The sequence below is a fragment of the Solea solea genome, chromosome 15, assembly GCF_958295425.1.
Source record: "Solea solea chromosome 15, fSolSol10.1, whole genome shotgun sequence".
In the NCBI taxonomy this organism is placed as follows: Eukaryota; Metazoa; Chordata; class Actinopteri; order Pleuronectiformes; family Soleidae; genus Solea; species Solea solea.
The window spans coordinates 17,457,948-17,483,844 of NC_081148.1; the positions used below are offsets into that span (position 1 = coordinate 17,457,948).

General features: G+C 40.9%; 1 protein-coding gene across 5 annotated transcripts in view; it reads left to right on the forward strand.

The window, feature by feature from the left end:
* khdrbs2 (KH domain containing, RNA binding, signal transduction associated 2) overlaps nucleotides 1-25,897 on the forward strand; it is a 62,214-nt gene that overhangs the window by 34,389 nt on the left and 1,928 nt on the right. Inside the window, exons 5-11 of one of the 5 annotated variants that reach the window (XR_009242187.1) lie at nucleotides 2,246-2,373; nucleotides 5,633-5,843; nucleotides 15,291-15,373; nucleotides 16,052-16,110; nucleotides 17,793-17,876; nucleotides 20,939-20,991; nucleotides 25,023-25,121. Coding sequence is in view for 1 of the 5 variants with exons in the window: in XM_058650866.1 (XP_058506849.1) it covers nucleotides 2,246-2,373; nucleotides 5,633-5,843; nucleotides 15,291-15,373; nucleotides 16,052-16,110; nucleotides 17,793-17,887 (576 nt within the window). In the remaining 4 variants the exon portion in view is untranslated. Of the gene's footprint in view, nucleotides 1-2,245; nucleotides 2,374-5,632; nucleotides 5,844-15,290; nucleotides 15,374-16,051; nucleotides 16,111-17,792; nucleotides 19,800-20,938; nucleotides 20,992-25,022; nucleotides 25,122-25,897 lie in introns of those variants that run through there. The other 4 variants (XR_009242188.1, XR_009242189.1, XR_009242190.1 and 1 more) reach the window with 4 other exon arrangements.

The following is a 25,897-nucleotide window of genomic DNA, read 5'->3' on the forward strand; positions in this document are numbered from 1 at the left end:
ATCTGGTGTAATCCGACGCTGTGGCCCATCTGCTTCAAGGTTTGACGTGGTGTGCATGCAGAGATGGCCTTCGATATACATACCTTGGTTTTACTGAGTGCTTATTTGTGTAACTGTTGCTTCTGTATCAGTTTTGAAGCAGTCTGGCCCTTCTCCTCTGACCTCTGGCATGAAGAGGGCATTTTTTTTCCCCAAGAGATTTTAGAACCATTTTCTGTAAACCCTATATACGATAGTGAGGGAAAATCCCAGTAGATCAGCAATTTCGAAGATTCTCAGCGCAGCGCATCTGTTACCAACAACCATATCATGTTCAAGGTCCCTAACATCACCTTTCTTCTCCATGCTGATGCTTGTTGTGCTAATTATATTATTGTTATTTAATCATTGCCTAACCTAGTGGTTCCCAAACCTTTCCCGGTCCTGCACGCCTTCAGACAATTGACCTCCAGCCATGTACCCCCACCCCTAGCACACATCAAGTAAAATCTCTTAAAGAGAGGGTGGCCTATGCATATTTTGTATGTATGCCAGTTTCAAAATCATATTTTTTTTTTTTTTTTTTGCGTACCCGCTACGTCACATGCTTAACCCAGATTGGGAACCACTCTCCTAACCCTATGCTGAAATGTGGAATTAAGGCCCTGGCATACTACCAACACGCAACGTGTGTGTGTGTGTGTGTGTGTGTGTGTGTGTGTGTGTGTGTGTGTGTGTGTGTGTGACGTGTCTAGCCCAGATTTTGGAACTGCGCACAAAGAGCACATTAGCTGACAGTGCATTTCTGCCTGTATAAGCCCCGCCCACCAAAAGAAGAAGTAGTAATCTGAGCCTCGGCGGGCCTCTCGGCTGTGAGCCGCTCGACCCGGACGTGTCCGAGAGAGCATTGTTCTCTTCTTCTCTGGTAGAAATGCATCCTGTTCCCTGCGTCTAGACTTGTAGCCCCACCCGATGGTGAAGTGGGATACTACAGGACCCTGATGTCCGCGATATGCAAAGCGCACTTCGGCGCGCGTCTAATGATCCCTAATGATTAGAGGGAAGCTGTTAAAAAACATTATGTACAGTATACAGGAAGACCTTAATGGTAGATTAAGCTCTTCCTGTTGAAGCTGCTGAATTTGAGTGTGATAATGAAAGAGGAATTACTTTGCACATCAAAGAGAAGGAAATACTTGTTTTTGTGCTATTCTCATGAGAGTGGATGTAGATGGGGCTATAAAAACATATAAAGTAATAAAAAAGAAAGGACACTTATTCTGGCGAACGTTAGATTAACTGTAGCTTTAATGTAACTTTGCAGATCTCGCACACCCATTAATGTTATCTCGTCCTTCACTTATCAGAGCACTCTGGACAGAATAGTATCTAATGAATCAATGTGCACTTAATGTATTGGCTCAATTAATACTCACACAAAGGTGTCCAGAGCTGTAAAGACTAGAGTAAAAGTAAGCGATTAATGTGGGGGTGTGAACAAAGTGGACGCTGAAATCATTTCATCTCGGCGTTTAACGTCCTCTAAAGTTGCCTCTCGATATTAGATCAGTCTGAAAACAGGGGGAACAAAAAAATGGCCGTCATACAGTTAACAACCAGAGAAATCAGCCGCTGCCACGGTTGCTCAGTTGCAAAGTAAAACAACATTTTTATCCAATATTTAGCTTGAGTTTGGCTCGAAAGGCTGTTTAGCTGTCAGCAATGACAAGATAATGAATCCTGCTTTTGTCCACTCCCTTATCTGCAGTGTAATGATCCAGTGTGTGATAATGGGTTAACAAAAGTGGTCCGGAATCACAAGATAACATATAAAGTATTCCGAACTGTCAATCATGGGATACGTGTGCGCCAGCATTAATTTCGCCCCGCTTTATTTTCTTTCTATGTCAACATTTTCCCCGAGATTATTTGAACACTTTGCCCCGTTTTTGTTGTTAGTTATCATTTTCTCTTCGAGCTTTCCGGCAAGCAATTTGTCAACAGCACACACGAGTTCTGCAAAACAGGAAAAATAAAATAAAAATAAAATAGTTTTTTGTACAAGCATAACCAAAGAAAGCATCTTCATTGAATATTCACTGCTCAGGAACACCATGTGTTTCCTTCGCATGTCAAGTTCATTTTAATTTGATGACATTTGCTGCTGTTGCAAGCATCTGTTGCAGTCAGAAGACAAATGTCCTTGTTTTTTGCTGGTTTTTTTTGGGGTTTTTTTTATGAGACGTGCTGTTCCTTGTTCCCACAGGACTACAATGACGAGATCAGACAGGAGCAACTGAGAGAGCTCTCTCTCCTCAACGGCTCCGACGAGTCGAGCAGAGGGAGAAGTGCCCAAGGGAGGAGCGTGCGACCGGCAACCGCGGCATCTACAAGGTAAAGTGGGAGTTAAAGCTGTGTAAAAAGCTGCTTTTAAACCAAGTGAGTGATTGTTTTTCTTTGCGCGGAAACAATAATCAAGGCATCTTGAAGTGAGGAAATTACAGAGGGTGCTATTATAATAAAAGGTCTGCGAGAGAAAATGTGGCTATCTTTCCTTCAGAGCCCATCTGTTTTAAAAGCTGGAATTTGTGCTCAGACGTTGTTTGTTATGTTGTCATAGTGACAAGTTAAAAACACTCTGAGCACCATTTCTAATTGCTGTATGCAATCAATATGTGTACAGTTTCTTTATTGGATCAAATCTTTCAGCATTGGGCTCTTGTAACATCTATGGCCCAAACAAGGTCAGAATAATGATCAGAATTAGCCCGATGAACTCTTACTTTGACATTTTCACATTGTTTATGCAAAAGTCTTATCTAAAATACTGCCTGTACTGTGAGTCACTGTTTACAATATGCATTTAAGACAAGAGGAAAAAAAGAATAAAAGAGAAATGACCTTATCCCTTACTATTTTCTGTGTTTAAAAATGTGACCGGTGTGGCGAGCTGCTCACCCAGTCACATTTGATCAGGTGTGTGCAGTGAGTGAGTGAGTGAGTGAGTGAGCACTCAAACAAACCAGTTTACAGGAAGAGAACAGAGAATCTACATGCGTACGGAACACTCCATTGTTTTTAAATCAAAAAAATCAGCAAATTGCAACGGCTGCAATTTAGGACATACATTCTGCAGTACATCAGACCCGGAGCTCATCATGCTCTGTCAATTAAATGTCCCACTATTTTCATACACATCATAAGGAATTCAAATCATTACGTTTTCATCCTTTCATTAGAAATGAAGCGTAATCACTATTTTGATGGTATCTCATGTGGCAGTCTCTCATTATGTTTTAAATCTGTTTCACAGTCCTTATTGATCTGAACCTTGAATTAAAAATATTTGACATACATGCACATTTGTCGACAGGCGACAGTAGCTCAGTGGTAAAGTCAGTCATCTTTGGACTTGAAGGTTGTGTGGGTTCAATTCCCTGCTCTGCTAGTCTACGTGCTGATGTGCCCTTGGGCAAGACACTTCAGTCAGTGTGGCACATAAGCATTATTAAAACAGTACAAACTGGGAGAAGTTTTAGGTTCACTGGGAAATATTTCACTATCTCGTTCTCTTGTTTAGGTTGTAGTTCAGAGATTAAAATTGTATTTTACCATTATTTTAAAAGCCTAAAATAAAGACAGATGCTCTAACACACACATCTGTATTGCTTTTAACCCTTAGTGCTCACGTGGCACGGATCTCTGGTGTGCCCTTGGTAAATTGCCGTGGGAATAATACACAACTCCTTATATGGACATCCTGGGGGTGTGTGTTTATAGGTCACATATTCACGCTTTAAAAAATGTGTGGTTTTTTTTCGTCCTCTTATTTGTTGTTGAGTCAAAGTTATGATTCATTTTACATTTTAGTAGTGATATAAAGTAGCAACGGTTCTGCAGAAAAATAGACCTTTTTTTTTTAAGTGAATTTGAACTGTGACATATTTCCAAATTTTACAAATTTAAAAGAAAAAAAGGATATAAGAAACTCTTTCTTATTACCTCTGTATATTATGCTCCAAGGGTTAAAGCCAATAGGACGTGGTTTTCTCTGTTCTCTATGGGTGTATAGGTTTTGAATAGTGATGCAGATCCTGATCCATATTGATGGTTAGCCTTACAAGATAAGGTAGTGTACTGACACTGTGGGACACTGAGCAGCCTTGGTGGAGGTCTGCTCTCTCTCTCTAAAGTGTTTTCTCTGGCCGTCGCATGTTACACCTTGTTTGTCGATCCGTGCTCCCCATCGCTGTTAAAGAAGCAAAAGTCAATTCAGACACTTGCTCCATGTGCTGAGACTGTTAAAATAGAGAGCTTAATGCTTCACAGCATCTGATTGGCTCAGCCATGCATGAAGCTGCTAGTGTGAAACACCTGCCTCTTCCACTCCACTTCATAGCTCGTTTTAGAGTAAATTGTCCGTAATCTACCTGAGCCGTGGTGGTCCCTCGGGACTGTGCAGGTACAGTTTGCTATGGCAGCGTGGCCTAATTCAGGCAGCATATGCAGATGCTCGGAAACCCACAGAAACACGGGATGCTCCCAATTTGTAGTCACCACCAGCACTTCCCTGCCCAGATTTTCTCCTCGTGGCAGACCGATAAGCGATTACTGTAAATCTCCGTGAAAAATATGCACCAGTAATTCCCCTTTGAATGTCTGTATTTTTTACACAATGAGCGGCTACCTAGTAAAGGATGTGCCAGAGGAAGAAAGAGCATCTTAGCCCACCTACATCATGCAGCACCTAAAGTGTAAACTTAGCAGACAATAGACAGCTTTGAAGAGCTAAATCCACCCTGCTGTCCCTTTGCTGCCGGACACTGGACACTCAGCCAAACTCAATCAGAGACAGGGTCTGAGTTGAGGGACAAACTGGGTCATTATTATTTTTGGATAGAGAACAGGCTTTAATTAACCTTGATTTTGAAGTATTTTGACAAATTACTCATACATGAATAAGCACAAATTAACTTTTCCCGAGACGGCTTATAAAATTCCGAACAATCTTAACTTCTAGATTAAATGTTCAGACAAATGAGAGATCCCTTTTTTAGTCATTTCCAAAGAAATTGTTTCACCACTGACTATTAAAATAGACGATAAATGATCTCGTCAATGAAAATCTCTCCACAATGCAGTCTGGGATTTGAATTATCATTGGTGCATTATGCCAGTGGGCCGGTTCTTATAGACGGGTGTGTATGTGCTACGGTAATAAAAAATTCTTCTCGCCTAAGCCCTCCGGTCTTTAATGTCTCCCTGCTGGACAATATTAAATAAGCATTACCGACACCTGTTTAACTACAACCTGAGTGGAGTCAGGCACGTCAGGATGTAATTTTGTGCAAAAAACATGCATGACATTACTTCATCGTGCAGCTGAAAGCAGGGCTGAGCAGCAAAAGATCATTACAGGAATGAGCTCAGCACCAGTGGAGGTTACCACCAACCCACAACGTGAGGCAGCCGTGTGCAGCGATAGGAAGAAATTTAATAGATTAGAGACATTGTCTTAACTGCACTTCTTCACTCAAATCACTGTGGCTTAATTACACATGCTGTGAAATGAGATCCCCTCAGCAAATTGATGCCATGTCTGTCTGTCTGTGTGTGTGTGTGTGTTTGTTTGTTTGTTCGTTTGCTTTACCAGGGGCCACAGAGGCACGGGGAGGAGTGCTGCAGCACCTCGAGGGACAGCAGCAGCAGCAGCAGCAGCAGCAGCAGCAGCAGCGTCACACGGCAAACTTCCCACAACTGTTTTAACGAGGGAGGCACAAGCTCCGAGAGCCAGGGGGGCGGCAGGGAGCGCTGGATACAGGGTCCCGCTGTTAGCAGTCACACATGAATCATACGACGAATATGTGAGTCCAATCCTCTTTGCACTGATCGTAATTTTACTTGAGCTGTGTCAAAATCAGACTTGGTTTGATTCCCCTTTCATGTGATCTGGATGAGTCTCTCGCGTTACACCGAGCCGTTCGGGGACATGTCTGAAAAATTAGGGCAATCCGACAACATGCTTTTATGAAATTAACTTTTCTTTTGGTAAACAGTGCGACTTATAATGACTTTGGATCTGCATTTCAGCACTTTGGATAAGTAATCAATCATCTGCATTGCTTTTATCTACTTCATCCATATTTCAAGCACTCTTGTGTGTGTGTGTGTGTATATATATATATATATATACAACAAATCTGCATCATATCCCATATACATATAAATGAGACCTTTAATAACACAACATAACTCATATCACAAACATTTTCTGCCAGTATATTTTGATAAATTACCTAACACCAGCAATGGCAGCATAATTGGATGTTTCCCACTCATCACATTACACTGCATGAATGCTACTCATTTAAAAAGAAAAAACAATATTCAACATTTGCATACGGTGGATGTGTGAATAAACCAACAAATACTTATCTTACACAGTTTTTATAGCGAGGTTTTTACACATTACTGGACTAATTTTTAGCTAAAACATCAGTAATGTCATAAAACTATGTATGAAAATGTAAGATTATGGTTCTTAATGTTAAAAACTGAGATAAGGGCTATTAGTCAGAGCTGTTGAGGGTTAGATGTTGTAAATACACCTCTGCGGTGGTGACTTTTTGACCTTGGAGACAGCAGATAATAAAAACTAGTCACTATTAAGCCCACCGCACTTATGGTCAAATTTTGACTGCATGAAATATATATAAAAAAAATTCCAATCTTCATTCTTTGAGAAACCCATAAGAACTGTTCATAAAACTCCAAAGAAACTAATTAAAAGCCCCAAAGTTATGAACAGAGCTAAAACAATAATTGTTTTACCCACAACTGAGGGGAAAACAGTGTGACGTGAGAGGAATAGGCTTCTTTAGCAAACAGTTAGTGAGAACTAACGACAAATATCCCTGTGTCGCAGTCGTAAAAGTCAAATTACGGATGGTATGATGGACCAGAATCTCACTCTAAATCTAAAATGTTCTTTTTATGTTTGTTTCCTCATTTGATTGAATGACCGGCGAGTTGTGCATGGTCATTTTCACAAACTGAGGCACTAAGAGAGGCTCACTAAAGAGACAGGACAGGTAAAACGATGTATGGAGGTTTGAGCAGTCCATCAACATGTGTCCTAATATGCGATAGGCAGCGCTTTGCCCAAATATTTATTCTCTTCGCTGCAAATAATGCGTAAATCCAGTTAGACATGCGCTCGTCCTCTAAAATCTTCCAAGGTCATTTTGAAAAAAAAGCCCATCATGGCGGGCTCAAAGTTTTCATCCAAATGAAGAAAGGCAACACTTTTACCAGTCTATTTCCTCAGAGGCTTCCTGCTAAGCAAACGCCCCATGTGTGCTGGCAATTGAAGATTGGGTTGTCTGCACGGGGAAATGCACAAGCGCAGTCTCATTACCAAACCAAATTGAGTTCTGATATAGAGCCTGTGTATTCCTGAGGAGTGAGGAAAGAGAGGCATTTCTCCTCTTTGTAATTGGAGGTTGGGAAGGAGGGTGGGAGCATGGAGATGAGGGGATTATGGAAAGATGAGTTTGTCCTGAACATTTTCCTTCCTCATATCTCACGTTGCTGCTGTGTTTTTTTTTTGTTGTTGTTTTTTTTCTACTACATTACACAATTTTCTTTGAGCAGGTTTCCAGTCATGTCATGGGTTTGTATTTTGTAATTGAGTAAACACTTGTTATTGCTCTTATTCCTCTACACAAATCCTGTCGTGTACTGAAGCACAATATTAGATCAGCGCCACAATCATGTGTCTTTGTTGCTACATCCTGTGTATATCTCTGTATAGAGACGGTGTAATGTAGTTTGTACGGGGGTATCTTGTAGATTTCTCCAGAGACCATTGATCGATGGACTCTGTCAAACTGTCAGTCTGTCTCATAAAAGTGATACTGCGAGAATGTCCATAATTGCACCTATTTGAGGGGGAGATATTGATTTAAAACCTCGACGGAAAGCACGAGGAAGCTGGAAGTTATCATGTATCATCATTTAGTTTATAATTTATGAACCCCGACGCTTCCTCTTTATCTTTCTCCCACAAATCTCACCTTGCTGCATCCTTTACTTTCACCGCGTGTGACTCTCTGTTGGACCATTCCGAACCCTGTCCTGACAAATCCAGAACAGATTTGCAAGTGTTGGCTCAGGGAAGGGCTTTAACGCCAACACTGCAGACGTCTTCCACTTTTTATTAAAAAATAAGGCTGTTCATAGTTTGCTCTTACTGTCAACAAACGGATCCAACGGAGATCCAAGAATTCTACCAACAAGTGCTCTATTGAAAACCATACACGGCTTATACCTCTGGTATTCTTCATAAAATATTAAAAACACTTAGCTGCACTGCCGCACTCACAGTGATATTTTTCTTTATCTCAAGGAGCAGGAGCATTGCAGTTTCCTTTAACTAATTTCCGTCTCCTTACTTACTACTCTGAGCTGATATATTTTATTTCTTTTTAAAAAAGGTCCTTGTCAATGTAAAAATGACCAGTCTGATTATTTGAAGCGTATTATTTAAATAAATTAGATATTGTTCTTTTCGCCGCTATCCGATATGCCGATATACTGTATATACGTCTTTCCTTTAGCCCAACTGCAGAGGTCACTTAGTCTCATCTGTAGTGAAATTAACACAATATTTTTTATACTCATGTCGTGGCAGATGGGGATATAAAATATCTTAATTGTGCAAAACAAGTTAGCATCAAACAGAGAAGTCAAGGAGGTAGCAGCTTTTCCCGGCTTCCTATTTTAGTCATTAGTCACATCAGCAGATCTTGGCGTGTTTGCCGATATCTGATCATTCATTTTAAAGCCGATATCTACTGATGCTGATATTGTGTATATAGAAAAAAGTCTATTGTGTATAATATTGTGCAACCCTAATTTAAATCCAACTTCAGAAGTATGAAAATTGATTGGGTCCATTTTTTTTTCTGTTTCTCTTTAATGCTTAGAGCTATTAGATTTGTGTAATATTTTTTGCTGTGGTTCTGTAAACATCAAAAAAACACCAGCTAGTATCACAGAGCTACAGTTCCATAACTGAACCATTGTAGCCACTGCTCTGTTCCCTGTATCCCTGTATTTGCTTTTTCATTGTTCCTCGCGCTATTATACTGTACGCAGTCAATACATTATTTAAACATGTTTAATAACATTGCACAATCTTCTATTCTAAGTTTGCTTGGCTTGCTCTTTTCATAAGCAGCACATGCACATATCCATGCAGACACTCTCTCTCTCTCTGTGTGCTGAATGAATGGCAGACTGTTGTTTACTCCTCAGACTGGGTGAAGTTGTCATAAATATGTGCTGCTGTGGAGCAGGTCATCACGTAACGGGGGTTCCTCTGGAGACTGTAATGATGAATGGACTGTGTCATTCTGTCAGCGTCGTAAAAACTAATACGGTGACAGTGACCATTATTGTTGCCTCTTAAAAGACAGCCATGACTCAGAAGTGACGTGGATTGCAGGGCTTCGCTGTCAAAGGGGGTGTTTCCGTGCGCGTGTGTGTACATTTTGGGCATCAGCCCCAAGGAATGAGCTCCAAACATTTTCACGAGTTGAAGTGGGCGATATTTTGTTGCCTCCAGCCGTCTGGGCTGAGGCAGTTCTTGTAACAGATTCTTCACATGTTGTCAAATGAAATCCTCCTAATCTAGAGATCGATGATTTTCAGGCTTTCAATTCGGAGGATTTCACCACGAGTGCACGACAGATAATGTATGTGGTGTCTGGTAGATTGCGCTGTTTCATAGGGTTAAATGTGAGTGGGCTTTTGGCAGCATTTCAGGTGCTAAAGTGTGTTAAGTGTTAAGTTATCCATAAACTGGTTATTACGTCAGTTTCGTCCGGTCATTTGAGGTGAAGCGCCTGTTGTTATTGAGTTTAAAGCAAACACTAATAGATTCAATGTTACAGTATATTACACTCCAGGGTTCTAGCCAGGATTTTATTTTAGCGTAATGGTAATGGCGAGAGAGCGCCGCGACCAAGTGGGGGGGTTGGTGCGGAATGAAATCAAGTGATTTTGAGGCAAAATAAAAACTTTTACGTTACAAGGTAGGCGCTGCATTCACTTTATGACAGCATTTTATGGGTTGTACTGACAAATAAACAGGAATAGGTGAGGTATAATCTGCCAAATACTGTATTAGCAGTCTAGGCAGCTCGCTCGTGGGGAAACTTGGGGTGGGAGATGTTACGTGCTGCTAATGTTGTGATCTTTGTGGCTGAATGTCGATCTATAGCAATAATACTAGTAAAAATGCGAGGAAGTATTACAGTCAAAATATTCGGCTCATAGCGTAACTGGCCGATACGTTATATTTTGAAACACATTGTCAATGTTCATTTATCGTCCCTTTTTTCATCGCATCAAGAAACAAAGCAATAGGCCATCTGTTCCCGTCCTGTGCTTTAGATGAAAACATTTTTCCAATTATCTGCCATTTTAGCAATCAGCCAATGTCTTGTGTGTAAAGTTGTGTCATTAATTCTTTTAAAATGATATATGTGCATAATGTAATCTGGTGCAGCGCTGTTTTTCGTAGTATGTCTTTGATGCACTGATGAAAAGCGTTCGGTGTAGAATCGCGATCGTACTTCAAGTGGTTGTGACTTTGAAGTAAATGTGACTAATTCCCAAAACGGAGGAGCAGTGTGACAGGTTTTTTTTTTTTTCATGTAAGTGTGAAAAGTGCAGAGGGGGATTGTAGATGTGATTGATGGCATTTTGTATAGACTGGGACCATGGCCTCAGTTTAATGTTAAAGATCAAATCCCATCTGGATCAAATCTTATTTTTTTTAATGTCAGGGCTGATGACGGAAGAGAGGATTTTGAGAGTGATATAAGCTTCTGTCCCTGACAGCAGACCATGAACTGTACAAATTGCTGGTAAAAACTGAAACACATTGCTTGGTTTTAAAAACCTGAGCCCTGCAACCATACCGCGGCTGTGCGGGGAAATGCCGTAATGTGATTTAACACAGAGCTTTGAGAGGCTTTGAAGAAAAGAAAAAGTCTAATCTATCGACTGTGGGGAAAAAAAAGCAAAAGGACAGCCTTTAGAAATGGGGTAAAATGTCTCCCTATATAATCAATTTTGTGAACATAAGAGATGCGTGAGATTGGTGAGGCTCAGTATGTTTCTTAAAGGAGAGCAGTTTCTTCGGGACACCTTTTAAGGAGGGTATGCACATCTGCCGTAATTGCTTTATAACAATGGGTTCAGAAATGCTGCTGAGTTCTTATTTGTTAGATTAATTATTGAAGTTTTCCATGTGGAACTCTCCTATTTATTAAAACAGATGTAAGACGCACACTTCAGCTTGATTATTTAGTTGAAGAAAGACTCCTGGAGAATTCACTGTCGCTGCTGCTGCTGCTGCTGCTGCTGCTGCTGCCGCTGCTGCTGCTGCTGCTGCTGCTGCTGCTGCTGCTGCTGCCGCTGCCGCTGCTGCTGAGGGAAGAATCAGACAGCTGCACTTGCATCCAGTCCTAAACTCTGCAAACACAGCAACTAATAACATTTGAATAGTGAGAAAGCCTTGTCTTGTTAGTTTACTTTGTTCTTCCGCCTCCATAAATCCAGCATGACAAACATGATATTGTTTAATGTCACTAAAGTAATCAAAATTGAATCTCATACTAATTGTTTCCTGTGGCGGAATGATTCGCCCCCCCCCCCTTTCTCAAATACGGCGATGACAAAACACGAGTAAGTGTATTCAAAAGGCAGACTACTACATTAAGTGCATTACAGACAACAAAAGGTGCGTGCTGATTGAATTTGAACGGGTGGAGAGCAGCGGAGAGAAGCATCCATTCACCGAGACAAAAGACTGGGAATCTAATTTTCCTCCCCAATCTGCTGTGCGGAGAAGCATTCACAGGCAGCTCCCTATGAAGATCAGTCACTGTCAGGGGACATACAGGTTGTCAATTGATAATGAAGCACAGAGCCAAGGGCCTTTAAGTTCCTTCTGTCCTAATTACACTGAGCCAGGACTCTCCACCCTCGTGTTAACATTTGATTTATTTCCTCTGCCTTGTTAAAAGGGAACCGCTGTTAATTGTTTTTACAGATAAGTGTCAACCCGAAAGGAATCGAGCATCATTAATTAGGACCCTGTCTGTTTACACGTTGTACGTTGTCCATTCTGAATGCAGCATGTGTAGCGGGTCAAAGTAATTCCAAGGTCAGCAGAGACAAAGCAGCTGAACACTGTGGGGATTTTTTTTTTTTCGACCCGACTCTAAATAATCTGTCTCCCCCCCGGTTAGAATTCTGCTCTTAATTTGTGTTAAATGTTTTGGCAAATAAAAATATCCATTGCTTCAACATCATTTATGCATCGTTTCACAGAAAAAAAATAAGTCAACTGAAGGTTTGCCCAACAGGAACTTTTAATCACGAAATACATTTGTGTCATATATACAGTCTGTATATAAACATATGCAGATGTGGATAATTGAAATATAAGTTTAGAAGAAATTAACCCCAAAAGCGACATGTTGTGAAACTAAGGTAAAATACAGTTTATTAATAAGTTTTTATTTAATATTCATACTTTACAGAGGAACGAAATCTATTAAAGATGACTGTTTTCCTGCAGAATAACGATGACTGATGCCATGTTGAATCCCAACCAAAATCTGAAGTTGTAATTGCTAATATTACCTTACAAATGGCCGTTTTCCCACTCTGGTCCCAGCTCGGCACGGCACGGCATCACTGCACGGCTGCATGCGACTGCCGTGACCTCGTTTTGCATGCGACACACACAAACGAGTGACTAGTGACTTGTAAAGCTCATCATTAGAATAAGTTAATTAAAACAATTTGTTCAGTACTTCCTCCATGTCTGTCACAGTCACTGGACTGAAATACAGCGGCAGGGTTTGTGATGCTGTTGCTAAATACACCAGACTCCTCTGTTAAATATTGAGATTGTAGACATTTCCCTGGCAAGTGTTGGAGATTAACCCACGTTTTTAGGATTGTTCATTCTTTTTAACTGATCTATAGTTTGGCATTTAGTCCATTGACACAATAAAATGGTTGGCAAGAAACTCCCCGCGGTTTGTACAACACATGCTTTAAAGACTCTGTGTTAATGAAATTGAAATCCGCTCTTACAGATTCTTGTCATTCATGACGTGCAGAGAAACAGTTGTGTTGCCGCGCCTCAAAATCCTTTGTTGTCCGGAGTGATGTTTATGTACCAGAAGTATTTCTATTCACATTATTTACACTTCCAAAGCACCGGCCTCACACGGGTTCACTTGGATCCGCAATCTTTTAAGTGCCAAAAATAAAGCTCAGCAGTAGGTGATGAATTACAGAATTACTTTTTCGAAAAAGCAACATTTTACCGACATGGAAACATAAAGCGGACGACTGCTGTGTTACAGGAGATAGTTGACTTTATCAAAGCCATCCCCATGGTGAGCAGAGCACACACACACACACACACACATAAATTCATTTTTATATGATGTGCAGACACATCACAGACATAATGCATTCCCACGCTCCTTACCCTAACTTTAACCATCATAACTAAATACCTAACCCCAAAAAATGTCCTCACAAAGATGGGTTTGCTTGACATTTGGTCCACACGGCCTTCTAAAGACATGTACACTGTACACTCTTGTTGTTGTTTAGTATGGCCAATACATTTATGAGAGAACATTTGTATATACTGTGTACAACACTGCACAATGCAAATTTTGCTTTACATTATCTATTTCAACTTTAGGTTTATATATGGTGTGAAATCAATCCACTGATTCCATTACAGTTACGGGGCCAGTGTGGCACAGTTTGTCTTATGGGATAAAAATGGTCAATTACTGAGATATGCAGGTCTCCGACTTTGCCTTTGAGGGGAAAGTATCATGTAAGAAAAGGACACGTATTGGATCCTCTGAACAACTTAATCCCTGACATAATCCCTAACTTTAATTTAGTCAAATTCATGTTCAAACACCTGAAGCCACACAGGAACCAGAGAGGACTTGAATCAACAGGAGAGGGGAGTGTCTATATATATATATATATATATATATATATATATATATATATATATATATATATATATATATGCAGTATATGCAGCCATCATAAATGCATTTATTTTACATTGCTGTGCTTGATGTCCTTCACATTAATCTGCCCGCTTTTGAGCCAGTAGCTGGCATAAAGCAGCTTGATGGAAGCTCTCACTGGGTTTTACTCTCCAGATTTAAAATGTATTTCCTCTCTACAAGGAAGTGAACACTGGCATGTACCATGGTGGAGCTCGATTTGAGACAGTGAGCTTGGAAGGGATTAGAAGAGATTAGATCATCACAAAAAAAAGGGAGACGCAAGCATTTTAAACTCCACTAAATCCCTTTAAATGAGCAAGATCCAGCAATTACAAGAAGAGACCAGAGTGAAGTTGGCTGCTCTGTACACACTCACACGTTGGCCTTTGTCCAATTATGGTGTTATTCGGGTTAAGCTGTTGATGGGAACCTGTGGTCTACTGAGACTAGTTACTCCCATTGTCATGAATAAGCCACTGAACAGAATAGTAATTACAGTCTCAGGTCACAGCAACAGTATTATTTCTTTTATATTCCATGTCTCTTCTTCTTCTACTTGAATTGTTCCAAACCAGATTACCTGCATAACTGATGCGCACACTGGAAGGAAAGACTCTTTACACTAATGCACTACTGAAATCCATTACTGATTACAGTTTTATGAGGGCAACAGTGTTTACAGCAAACAAAAACAAAAGATATACATCGGGGGTTTTACCTGCTTTACAGCTGCGCACACACACACAGCGTCTTTGTATTTTTATGTGGTCACCAATATTCACAGGTGGCTGAAGAAGCTGCGTCCCGTAAAGCGTTGACACAACTGTTCATAAATGTCAGCGCCACATGCCGCGTATCCAGTTTTATTGTTATTGAATGTGACTGTAGTTACTTGTTAGCTCATTGCGCTTGTTTCCTGTGTAACTGCGTGTCAATGGTAGAATCCATATTGCTTTTAAGGCTCAGAAAGTGTCCATTAAGGCTCCGGCAAACCTTAATCAATAATCTCTGCTGGACATGATTTTTGTTTTTCAGTTTCCTCTGCCGTTATGGACACAAAGTAATTGTCTTTGCCCGTGGAACCAAGTATTGATTGTTTTATGTTCATCTCTAACAAGTTAGACAGGATAAAGATGAGCTGACAGTGGAGTGCTGACGGTGTGTGTTTCCATGCAGGGCTACGATGATGGATATGGTGGGGAATATGATGACGAGAGCTATGAAGACTATGAGGACAGCTACAACAATCAGTCAAAGAGGTGATGTGCTGGATTAAGCCAAATTATAAATCTCCACTTTGATTTTTAATACGGGATGTGAGAGTTCTTGTGCTCAGCTGCCCGCGACGTTTCACCGTGAGATCCTTGAGTTCAGTCTCCTGCGTTACTTCCATTGTTTACTGTGAACATGGATTTTCTGTCAACAAATCCCATTAATAGAGACAAAAACAACAAGGACAAAAGTCTGGTGTAGCCTGATGTGCCCTATTCCGGAGCTCAACTGTCATTCACACTCTATTAAAAACATCACATGACCATGTTAGTTAGACACCCCCCCCACACACACACACACACACACACCATCCTGCCGCTGTAAATACTCACTGGAGCATCAAATGTGTTGAATATGCAGCTGAAAAAATGGTCCACGGCAAACATAATATCCTATTTACTCCTGTTTGAGTGCCCAGCTGTTACATTCCTCACACTTGTTTGAAAGGGAAAAGAATAAATAAATACATTGTGTTTTAAGATTTACCCAATTTAGATGAAATGGGCTTTGGAGGCAAACACATTGTACTGGATTTACACACAACACACAACAACATCGTGTGTGTGTGTGTGTGTGTGTGTGGGTTTTTCATTTCATTAACCACATTTCACATTTAAGAAAGACAATAATTTTCACTGTGGTGTTTCCACTTTGTTTGATTGTAGCATTTCAGAATATTATGAATATGAACATGGAGCCGGTGATGAATCCTTCAACAACTACGGTAAGAGGAGCTTACTGCACACTCAGCACATTCATTTTAGGTCTTTATTTATTTGTGTGCGTGTGTGTGTGTGTGTGTGTGTGTGTGAGCTAAACAACACTAATGGAATCACAGGTCACAACTATTTTGACAGCTTTCGTTTAAATTCATCCCTGACGTTAAAAAAAACAAAAAAAACAATGTCTCTGCTGCAGCACTGATATTTAAATGATGTTTGACAGCAGAGACACAAAGGGAAAAGCCTTGTGGTTCCAGACTCGTTCTAATCTTCCTCACCCAGGGGGGCTGCTGCTGCTCCTGCACGCTTCACCCTCTCCCTACCTTCCTGCCTATATGAGCTGCATTTGGGTAGAGCTCTAAATGTGCCCGTGAGAGCTCAGGGGTCTGACCAGTGCCTGCTGTACAAGGTTGAGTGTTTTTGCCTTTTGGATATGTGCCCTCAGGCCTTTTCCACAAAGACTGCTACTATGGCTGAGTGACTACTGCTGTGCTTACAACTCTGCTGTCAGCTTCAAAGAAATAGTTTGTATTCCTTAAATGCTCAGAAAGGTAGTAGAGTTTATTTTCCCGCTTCGCCACCACTTTTATGCTGGTTTTTCACCAGTGGAAATAAATGTAATCAGTCAAATGACTCTGCAGTGTACAAGGCTTTTATCACTAAATAAATCTCTTAATATTAAAAACAGAGAAATAAACACAACAGGTGTGTAATTTAATGTTGACTGTATAATTTGACAATTGCAGCAGAATGTCTTATTCTAACTATTGTAAAATGTACTATTATATTCTATCACCTCTCTGGCAGCTGTGCCACTGTGTTTAAAAGAAGAAGAAGAAGAAGAGGGACATTTCGTTATGTTATTCATTATAACATGATATGAAGTGGCTGGCCGCATGTAATGAATTTGGAGAGCTGATGTGGCCCACAGGCCACAAGTTTGACACCTCTGATCTAAATTATCGCTTCAAGGAGAGACTGAAATAAGAGATTCTTAATAGTAACCATTGTTAACAATATCACAGAGAGCTATGGAGTTGTTGTTTCATTTTGTTTCTGGGGTTAAAAAAAACCCACCACAGACCAGACCAACAACTGCAAATGGGAATGTATAAATGACCATTTTTTTAGTGTCTTGTATACCTGCTAATGTTTTATTTTTTTTACAGTAAGCACCAAAGACAGAGTTATAGGGCTATCCCATGACAGTGGCGATAAGCTGGTTGCTGCAGCAACTTTGCTGGCCCATTCATTTTCAGCACGATGAATTGTGCGCTGGGGTGTTGAGGTCAGACTAAACCAAAACCAAGGGGCCAATGATTTGATTTTCTGCTCCATAAACACTTTCTTATTTGGAAGCAGTGCAATGTGCCATGCAGCAGGGGCGGCCATCTTTATGTAATTTGGCTTTAAGGGAGGAGCTGCTGACAGTCAAATCTCAGCTCTGGTCCAACAGAGGGCACAGAGCTTATGAAATTAATTTTCTGTGGAGAGCGGCGTCTGTAGTCACTGGGACAGAATTTGCACGCTTGGATTTCCTTGTCTTTGGTTAAATGGATTATGAGTGGGTATAACCAATATGATACCTGAGTTCACACTGTGACTTTGTGGCATGAGCTCAATTTTCAGCAGTTGTTTTTTTGTTTTTTTGCAATGTGGTTAAATGTATTTATTTCTTTTGCAGAGGAAGAGTGGCAGACCAGCCGCCCCAGTCTCAAAGCCCCCATTTTACGGCTGACACGAGGGGGCTACAGGAAACATCCCTATGGTAGATACTGAAGGTGCTCCTGATATGTGACCTCCAAACTTTTTCAAACTGTTTATACTTTTCTTTTTTTTTTAATTACTCATGAAAGGTTGTAACTTTTCCGTTCGTCTTTAAAGTAACTCCAACTAGCACACACCCTCACAGATTGTAATATTATTGCAGTATCAATTGCTTTCCCTCAATGGACCATCATTTATTGAAATGAAAAAAAACATCCCTCTTCTATTCCAAACAAATTTTGACATTATACTGAATTCAATTTAATTTTTTTGGTCAAATTTCCCCTAGTGGGCTTGTATTTACTGCCAGTAATGCAGTGATTATCAAGCTAACCCCACTTAATACCAGGATAAAACTACACCGAATGTTTTATATATGCTCCCCTTGTTGAATTAAGCAATCACAGAATCAAAAAGTCTCCAATCATACCTCTGCACGTAAATCCCTCTTTTTGGTTTATTGTGTCAGACAATGTGGAGAAAAACAATTAATATAAAACACCATTATTTTTTTTGTCAGTGTGTCATAAGACATTCCATGTTGTCACACCATATGACAAAAGACGGCCGTCAATTCAACAACGTAGTATGTCCAAAAATAAAGAAAGACACACAAACTGTAAAAACACACACACCCTGCTGCTTCGCGCACAATTAATTCATAAGCAGTCGCACCCCACAGCTCACTGATTGGTCTGGTCTGGTTGTGGGCACAGCTTGGTGTAAGTGGATCTTCTCCAGTCTGACACATATTATCACAAACGTAACCCTGTGTGATTTCGACCGGCAAACACAAAACTACTTCATATTTGGCTCGTTTAAAATGTGTCTTCTTTTCTTTTTTTTGGTATTTGTGATGCTGCAGATCAATACTTGTTCACAGAAACTTTACTTCCTGTGTGATTCCAAGTTTGGCTTGATTTGCAAAAAAAAAAAAAAAAGAGTTGTCATTATGGTCATGGACAGAGAACCACATCCTGCTCTGAAAACACTAATGTTCTGATAAACAACAATTAAGGCAACACATGTGAACTAAACCTAAACTAGTCCTTATATTTACCCTTAACTGACTCTTAACAGACTCTGATAACTTAATGATAAAACTGAGTTGATATGACTGACTAAAATTAGGCAAGTTTTTGGTGTGTGTGTGGGGGGGGGCTACATCGAATCCAACCACACCTTCACCCACAAATTGAAATGAATTATCTATAATCTTCCGTTTGTGAATTATCAGTTTAAAGAGTGCTTGACGTACTCTTGGTGTCATTTTCTTTTTTTGACTCCCTGATGCATGAATAGACCTCGTGGTTCATGTGTCTGTTATGGGACACAGTGACATGGGGCCTTGTTACTGTGAATCTCCTGTATATGCCCAGTCTCACAAATTGTTTTCATTGCAGTGGACATTGCTGTTCTTGAGGGCCCCCCCCCCTCTCTCAGCTCAGGGCCCCCAGCAGTTGCCTGCATTGCCTGCCCTGTTGCAATGCCTCTGCCTATAAGTGATATTGTGATTTATAACATAAGCCCCCCCCCCCCCCCCCCCCACCGTTCAGACCTGGTATTAACATCCATCCTCGATGATCCAATCACAGCCAGATCTCACTGAGTAGGATTAAAAAGTGTCCTGGATGCATCCAGGATGTGACCATTGACAAATGTGTCCTCAAACCACATGTGTGTCTGTGATGAGATCTGAAGACGCATTCAGGACCTTTACTGAGCCCAATCTAGCTGTGATAAGATCGCGGCGAACGTCTGAAGAGGCTCAAGATGTGAGAAGGTCATTGTGCAAAATGCCTTTTTTGGTTGGGAATTGAACTCAAACAAGTGATATACAGTGTGTAAATTCTAATGCGTGCTTTGTTCTGTGTCTAATCTGTATTTGTACATAAATCATTTAATAAAAATAACCTAAACCTCACACGCCGTGTAAGTAACTTTCTAAATAGGTGGCTATGAAGCTTAAAACGGAACACTTTTGTTTTCTAAAACCTAACATGTGCTGTCAGATGACAGCTAACTCATTTCATAAAGTCCCACCAACGTGTCCCAAATGAATTACCTGTTAAATACGTCAGCCATCCTTGAATCTCCGGTCACTTCTGTTGATACATTTTTTTCCCTAATCCGTTCTCTAATGTTTTATGTCATGAATCGGACACGCAGAGAGTGATACGGAGTTTAAAGAGGTAAGAAGTCCTCACCTATGATCATACTAATGTCTTAAATACACTCGTGAAGAACATAATGGATCATACAAGATGTAGATTTGGTTTTTCACCCTCAGTGACAGTATGTTGGCTGCTGAGTGGCGGGGGGGGGGGGGGGGGGGAAAGCCCCGTCGCACTCAGTAAGTAGTGTCTTTATTCTGCAACTCATCAATGTCTCTGCTAACCTCTCTCTGCATTTCTGTGATTTAACCTGACAAAGCTGTACGACACATGCACCAAGCTTTAAACAGCGAGGCTGACGTCCGCTCAGCCGTTTGAACTCTCTTTTGTGATTAGTACACCTGAAGCCTGGCGCTCAGTAAGAGTCTAGATCGCGGGACTCAAAGGAAGACTAAACACTAAACAGGTAACACTAATAACCGTAATGCTAATATAACCATTAACTGCTAACCTCCACTTAAAAAAAAGTAAACCTGCCCTGTTTAACCCCACATAAATGCACTGTTGAAGTAAAATCCCTTTCTGTCTCTTAACTAGATAGTAGACCATAAGGAATTCTGCTAAACTGTGATAAAAGAAATAATACATTTTAATAAAAAGACACTAACCATAATGTTCGTCAAACTAAACATCACATCAGTGACAGACATAACTTTCAAATAATTTGCTCAAAACCCCCCTCATAAAATGATATTCTAAAGCACATTGAATTGGTTTACTTTTTTCGCAGTGATGGAATATGGCTGTTATATGTTCTGTTGTGTGCTGTATGTATTGTGAACAGTGCATGTCTACTACAGTGCATGCAGCCTCGTGTCATTCTCAAGGTGTGAATTATTGATACACAGGACTGACATGTACTTTATCATATTGTTTCCCCCCCTTCTAGATGAAGAAACATGCCGTAATGTGAGTCGGTCAAAGTGGAGAAGAATATAACAGGTGAGTCATAATTATCACAGGTTCTAATGAAAATGTAGATTTTTTTGGTTATTATTTATCTATTTTTAATCTGCTGCGGTGACAAGTGAGTCATATTTAATTGACAGGAGTAACTAAATAGAAATAGAGGGATGGGTTAGGATAGGACTTTTATTTTGCTTTTATTTGCGAATAGTTTACTCACCTTCTACGGTGCTTAATACATTTATTTAGACCACCTGTCATGACCGTCACGATTTCTGGACGGCTTTGAGGAGATTCTGGTCAACAATCCGACGGCTCAGGAGGGGGAAGCAGTGCACGTCAATACTGTGTACAGTGGAGACTCGGGACGTGGTGGGTCAGTGGCAGGAGTACTTCGAAGACCTCCTCAATCCCACCAACATGCCTTTCAATGAGGAAGCAGGGTCTGGGGACTCGGAGCTGGGCTCGCCTGTCTCTGGGGCTGAGGTTACCGAGGTAGTTAAAAAGCTCCTTGGTGACAGGGGCCCAGGGGTGGATAAGATCCACCCGGAGTTGCTTAAGGCTCTGGATGTTGTAGGACTGTCTTGGCTGACATGCATCTGCAGCATCGCCTGGACATTGGGGAACCTGGGTGGTGGTCCCCCTCTTTAGGAACGGGGACCGGAGGGTGTGTTCCAACTATGGGAGAATCACACTCCTCAGCCTCCTGTGATAAGGTCTATTTGGGGGTTCTGGAGAGAAGGGTCTGTCGGACAGTCGAACCTCGGATTCAGGAGGAGCAGTGTGGTTGTCGTCCTGGTTTGCGTAGCGGTGGACCAGCTCTGCACTCTCGGCAGACTCCTGTAGGATACGTGGGAGTTCGCCCAACCAGTCTACATGTGCTTTGTGGACTTGGAGTAGGCGTTTGACTGTGTCCCTTTGGGAGTGCTCCGGGAGTATGAGGTACCGGATACCTTGATAAGGGCCATTCGGTCCCTGTACGACTGGTGTCAGAGCTTGTTCCAAATTGCGGGCAGTAAGTCGGATCCATTTCTAGTGAGGTTTGGACTCCGCCCTTCTTCACGGATTCTGTTCATTACTTTTATGGACAGAATTTCTAGGCACAGCCAGGGCGTTGAGGATTGGTGGGCTCAGGATTGGATCACTGCTTTTTGCAGATGATGTGGTCCTGTTTACTTCATTGGGCCATGATCTTCAACTCTCGCCGGAGCGGTTCGCAGCCGGGTGTGAAGCTACTGAGATGAGAATCAGCACCTCCAAATCTAAGACCATGGTCCTAAACTGGAAAAGGGTGGAATGCCCTGAGATCCTGCCCCAAGTGGAGGAGTTTACCTCGGGGTCTTGTTCACGAGTGAGGAAAAGAATGGAACAGGAGATCGACCGGCAGATTAGTGCGGCCTCAGCAGAAATGCATCGGGTTGTCATGGTCTATAATGATAGTCGGTCTGTCATGGTGAAGAAGGAGCTGAGCTACGTTCCTACCCTCACCTATGGTCACGAGCTGTGGATAGTGACCGAAAGAACGAGATTGCGGATACAAGGGGCCAAAATGGGTGTCCTCCGCAGGGTGTCTGGGCTGCTGCTCCTCCGCATTGAGAAGAGCCAGATGAGGTGGCTCGGGCATCTGGTCAGGATGCCTCCTGGATGCCTCCCTGGTGAGGTGTTGCTGGTACATCCCACTGGGAGGAGGCCTGCTTCGGAACACTTCAGGATTCCCCCAGAAGAGCTGGATGCAGTGAGAGAGGGAAGTCCCCTCATGGGCCACACGGTCGGTGTAGTGGTTAGCACTCTTGCCTTTGCAGCAAGAAGACCCGGGTCAGTGACCTGGTTCGAGCAAGGGCCTTTCTGCATGGAGTTTGCCTGTTCTCCCCGTGTGTTGGGCAAATTGGACTCTCTTAATTGACCGTGAGTGTGAGAATGGATGGTTGTTTGTCTCTATACATGTCTTCCTTGGGCCATAACACATTTAATCTAAAAGACAAACGTGGCCAAAAACGTAAGATCCTTGACTGAGGTAGTAAAGTGAGAGCAGTAGTCGTAATTATATTTTAGTACTGTACTTCTCCATTTATATTTTACAATTGTGTTATAAAGGATACTTGTGGCTCACTTCAAGCACACTGTTCATAAAGGACCGAAGTGCAATTCCCACCATTAAAGCTCATTTACATCATCTAGGGTGCAAGTTTTTACAGTACACATTTGTTCCGGCACTGACAGCTCATTAAAAACTCTGGAGAGAAAAGACATGCAATTAAAATAATTGAAACTAAATAAAGGATAAAGGAAATACAAGTTAATTAAAGTTGCAGTGTGTTTAAAAATAACTGAAGAGCAACGTAATGACTCATTTTAGTATGTCTCACAGTGGCAGTAGCTAAAGAACACTGCACTTGAAGTCTCCAGTTAATATAATATTAATTGTTACCTATATAACCTCTTATACCTCCTTTCTGTCATACAAATGTATTTTTTTATTCCTCCTGCACCACTTATTTGCCTGTGTTCTTTTTTGCTACTCTGTAATATTCTTATTGTATCACTGTGTATGTTTTGTTTAATTCTGTTTTATTGCTGTGCAAGCCACAGCTTCACTTAATCCCTATGGATAGATCCCTGGTACCCTATTCATAATTCATGCTTTTCCACTGATGTTTTTCCAAAGGTGCCTTTGGTTTTGCTTTTTGTTTTTTTTACAAAAATGTATTCAGAAGTAATTGCACAGTTGTGCTGATAATGCACAACAAGATTTATGAATAAAGCTGATCCCGAAGTGCAAAAACACAGCGTCAGATGACGTCTCCTGTAAGTCTGCAAAAAAGTTTGTTCCTTGCACAAAGATGCTTGGATTTTTCCTTAGTTGATGAAAATGTTTTACTCTTGTATAATGAAAGAAAAGTTGTTGTAATTTTAATTGACTCTAAAGCGCAATTAGAGGATTGACCGAGGCTTGTTACAGCTATCTTGTGTGTTTTTACTGAGTATCAATATCCACTACAAAATGTAGGGATCACACGATACCACTTTTTTAGATAGCGTTATCAGTCCGAAACGGTCAGTTTAGACCTTTTCAACTCTGTTAACAACACATTTGTGCTGCATTTGAAATATTCTTCTCCCATGAAGAGGAAATAAACAGCCCACAATGACTCAGCTTAAATGCACGCTGCTGATTTTATTTGCATTTTTTACAGTCTGTGCACAGTGAAGCATGCAACATATAGGATTTTTGTGTTTGCGTTCACAGTAGTAAAGCAAATACAGAGTTTCTCCTCCTCAAACATGATATATGATAGAAGAAAGTGGCTGAGAACATAAATATAACGAAATAATTACAACTGTCTAGTAAAGACTTATGGAGTAAAGAACAAAATAGTTTCTCTTCAGTGTTCTCTTGCGCATATTTTAGGTGTGAAAATGTGTAGTGAGCATAAGTCCTGAATTGGATATGGTTCAAAACCTAATTTTTTAAAAATGTAGCATCTTTTTTGAATTACTCAAATTTGGTAAGGTGGTCACTAACATATTTCCCTGCAGGAAGAGGCATTTTTATCACTTTACAGGGACTTTCTGCAGAGTTACAGGACTAATTGTGCATGTTGTAGCTTTTCTGAGTCTGCAACAGTTACATCAAATTGATTAATGAACACTTTCAGGAGGAACAATTTTTTGTTGTTGTTGTTTTTCGGCTGAAACTGTCTATCTGCAGACTTAAACACAAAACTTCATCTAAACTCCAGAAAACAAATACCGTTTCTTTTTTCCCCCAATATATTCTTACATAGTGACGCACCAGTGTCGCGAACAACATGGGCCACATTTTCCTCCAATGGTGGTTAAAGTAATAGCTGCACTTAGTGGGTCAAGTGGATATTTGTGCATTGTTGCACGGGACACAGTGTTGTCGGTGCCACTGCTCTTTTTCGGCTAAATTGCACAATCACTTGGCAACGTGTTGTCACTCTGCAGTAATGTTAGCTGATGTGCGTCCTGCTCCCATTGTGTTTTGGCAGAATAATGTTTGCTACTTGTGCCTTTTTTTTGTGTTTTTTTGTTTCTTCCTCTAGCGCAGAAGGCACAGCAGCCATGGAGCTCCCGGAGGGGTTGGAGATTCTCTGCGATCAGACATATTCAGGTCCTTCATCGGTCAGGAAAAAGTTAGTTTGGTATGTATTCCAAGTTGTTCTCCAGAAAAACTATTAGACGTGAGGAATTAATGTGCCAACTCCGTGCAAAATTAACAGTATGTTTTCAGTTTACACTTCATTAATAATCTTTTTAGTCCTCCAGCATAGGTCTATTCTTCAAGAGCAACAGCATTGCACTATTAATACATGTGAGAAATTGCCACTGGCAGATGGTTGTATTAATTAGATACTACAAGCCCACTTTTGTCATAAATGGCGAGGTCATGACACAGCCAGAAACAAAAGGGTTTTCTCAGTCAATGGCTGAAACTGAATGATTGTAGATGTTGTAACTTTCTGTTTCCGTCCAATTATTCTGATCTCTTTCTTAAAAAAAACCCTCATATTTATGTGAGAAAAGGTCAGTGCTGCTGGAAACACTGTGTATGCCAGTGATGTTCATGCAGCCTTTGCCAGAATTGCTCTCTGATTCATTCTCATAACAAGCCGGCTACCTGCGTGAATCCCTCCAAGAGGCGAAATCCCAAAAGCCCTGAATTATAAAAAAAGAAAAAGAACTCTTCATTTTTGTCGTCCTAGTTTTGCTCACAGATCGGAGTCTAAAGTGTTTAAAGGACTCTGCAGCTGTCTTCACATTTCCACTCCATTAGTCAACACATGGATCCACACAGTGATTTTTGTCTAATCAGCATCCTGCTCTGCAGCCTGAGGCTTAATAAAAAGAGAGTGACAGCTGTTTGATTGTTGGATTGCCGAGTGTGTCATTATTCATGTCGGTACAACAACCATTAGTC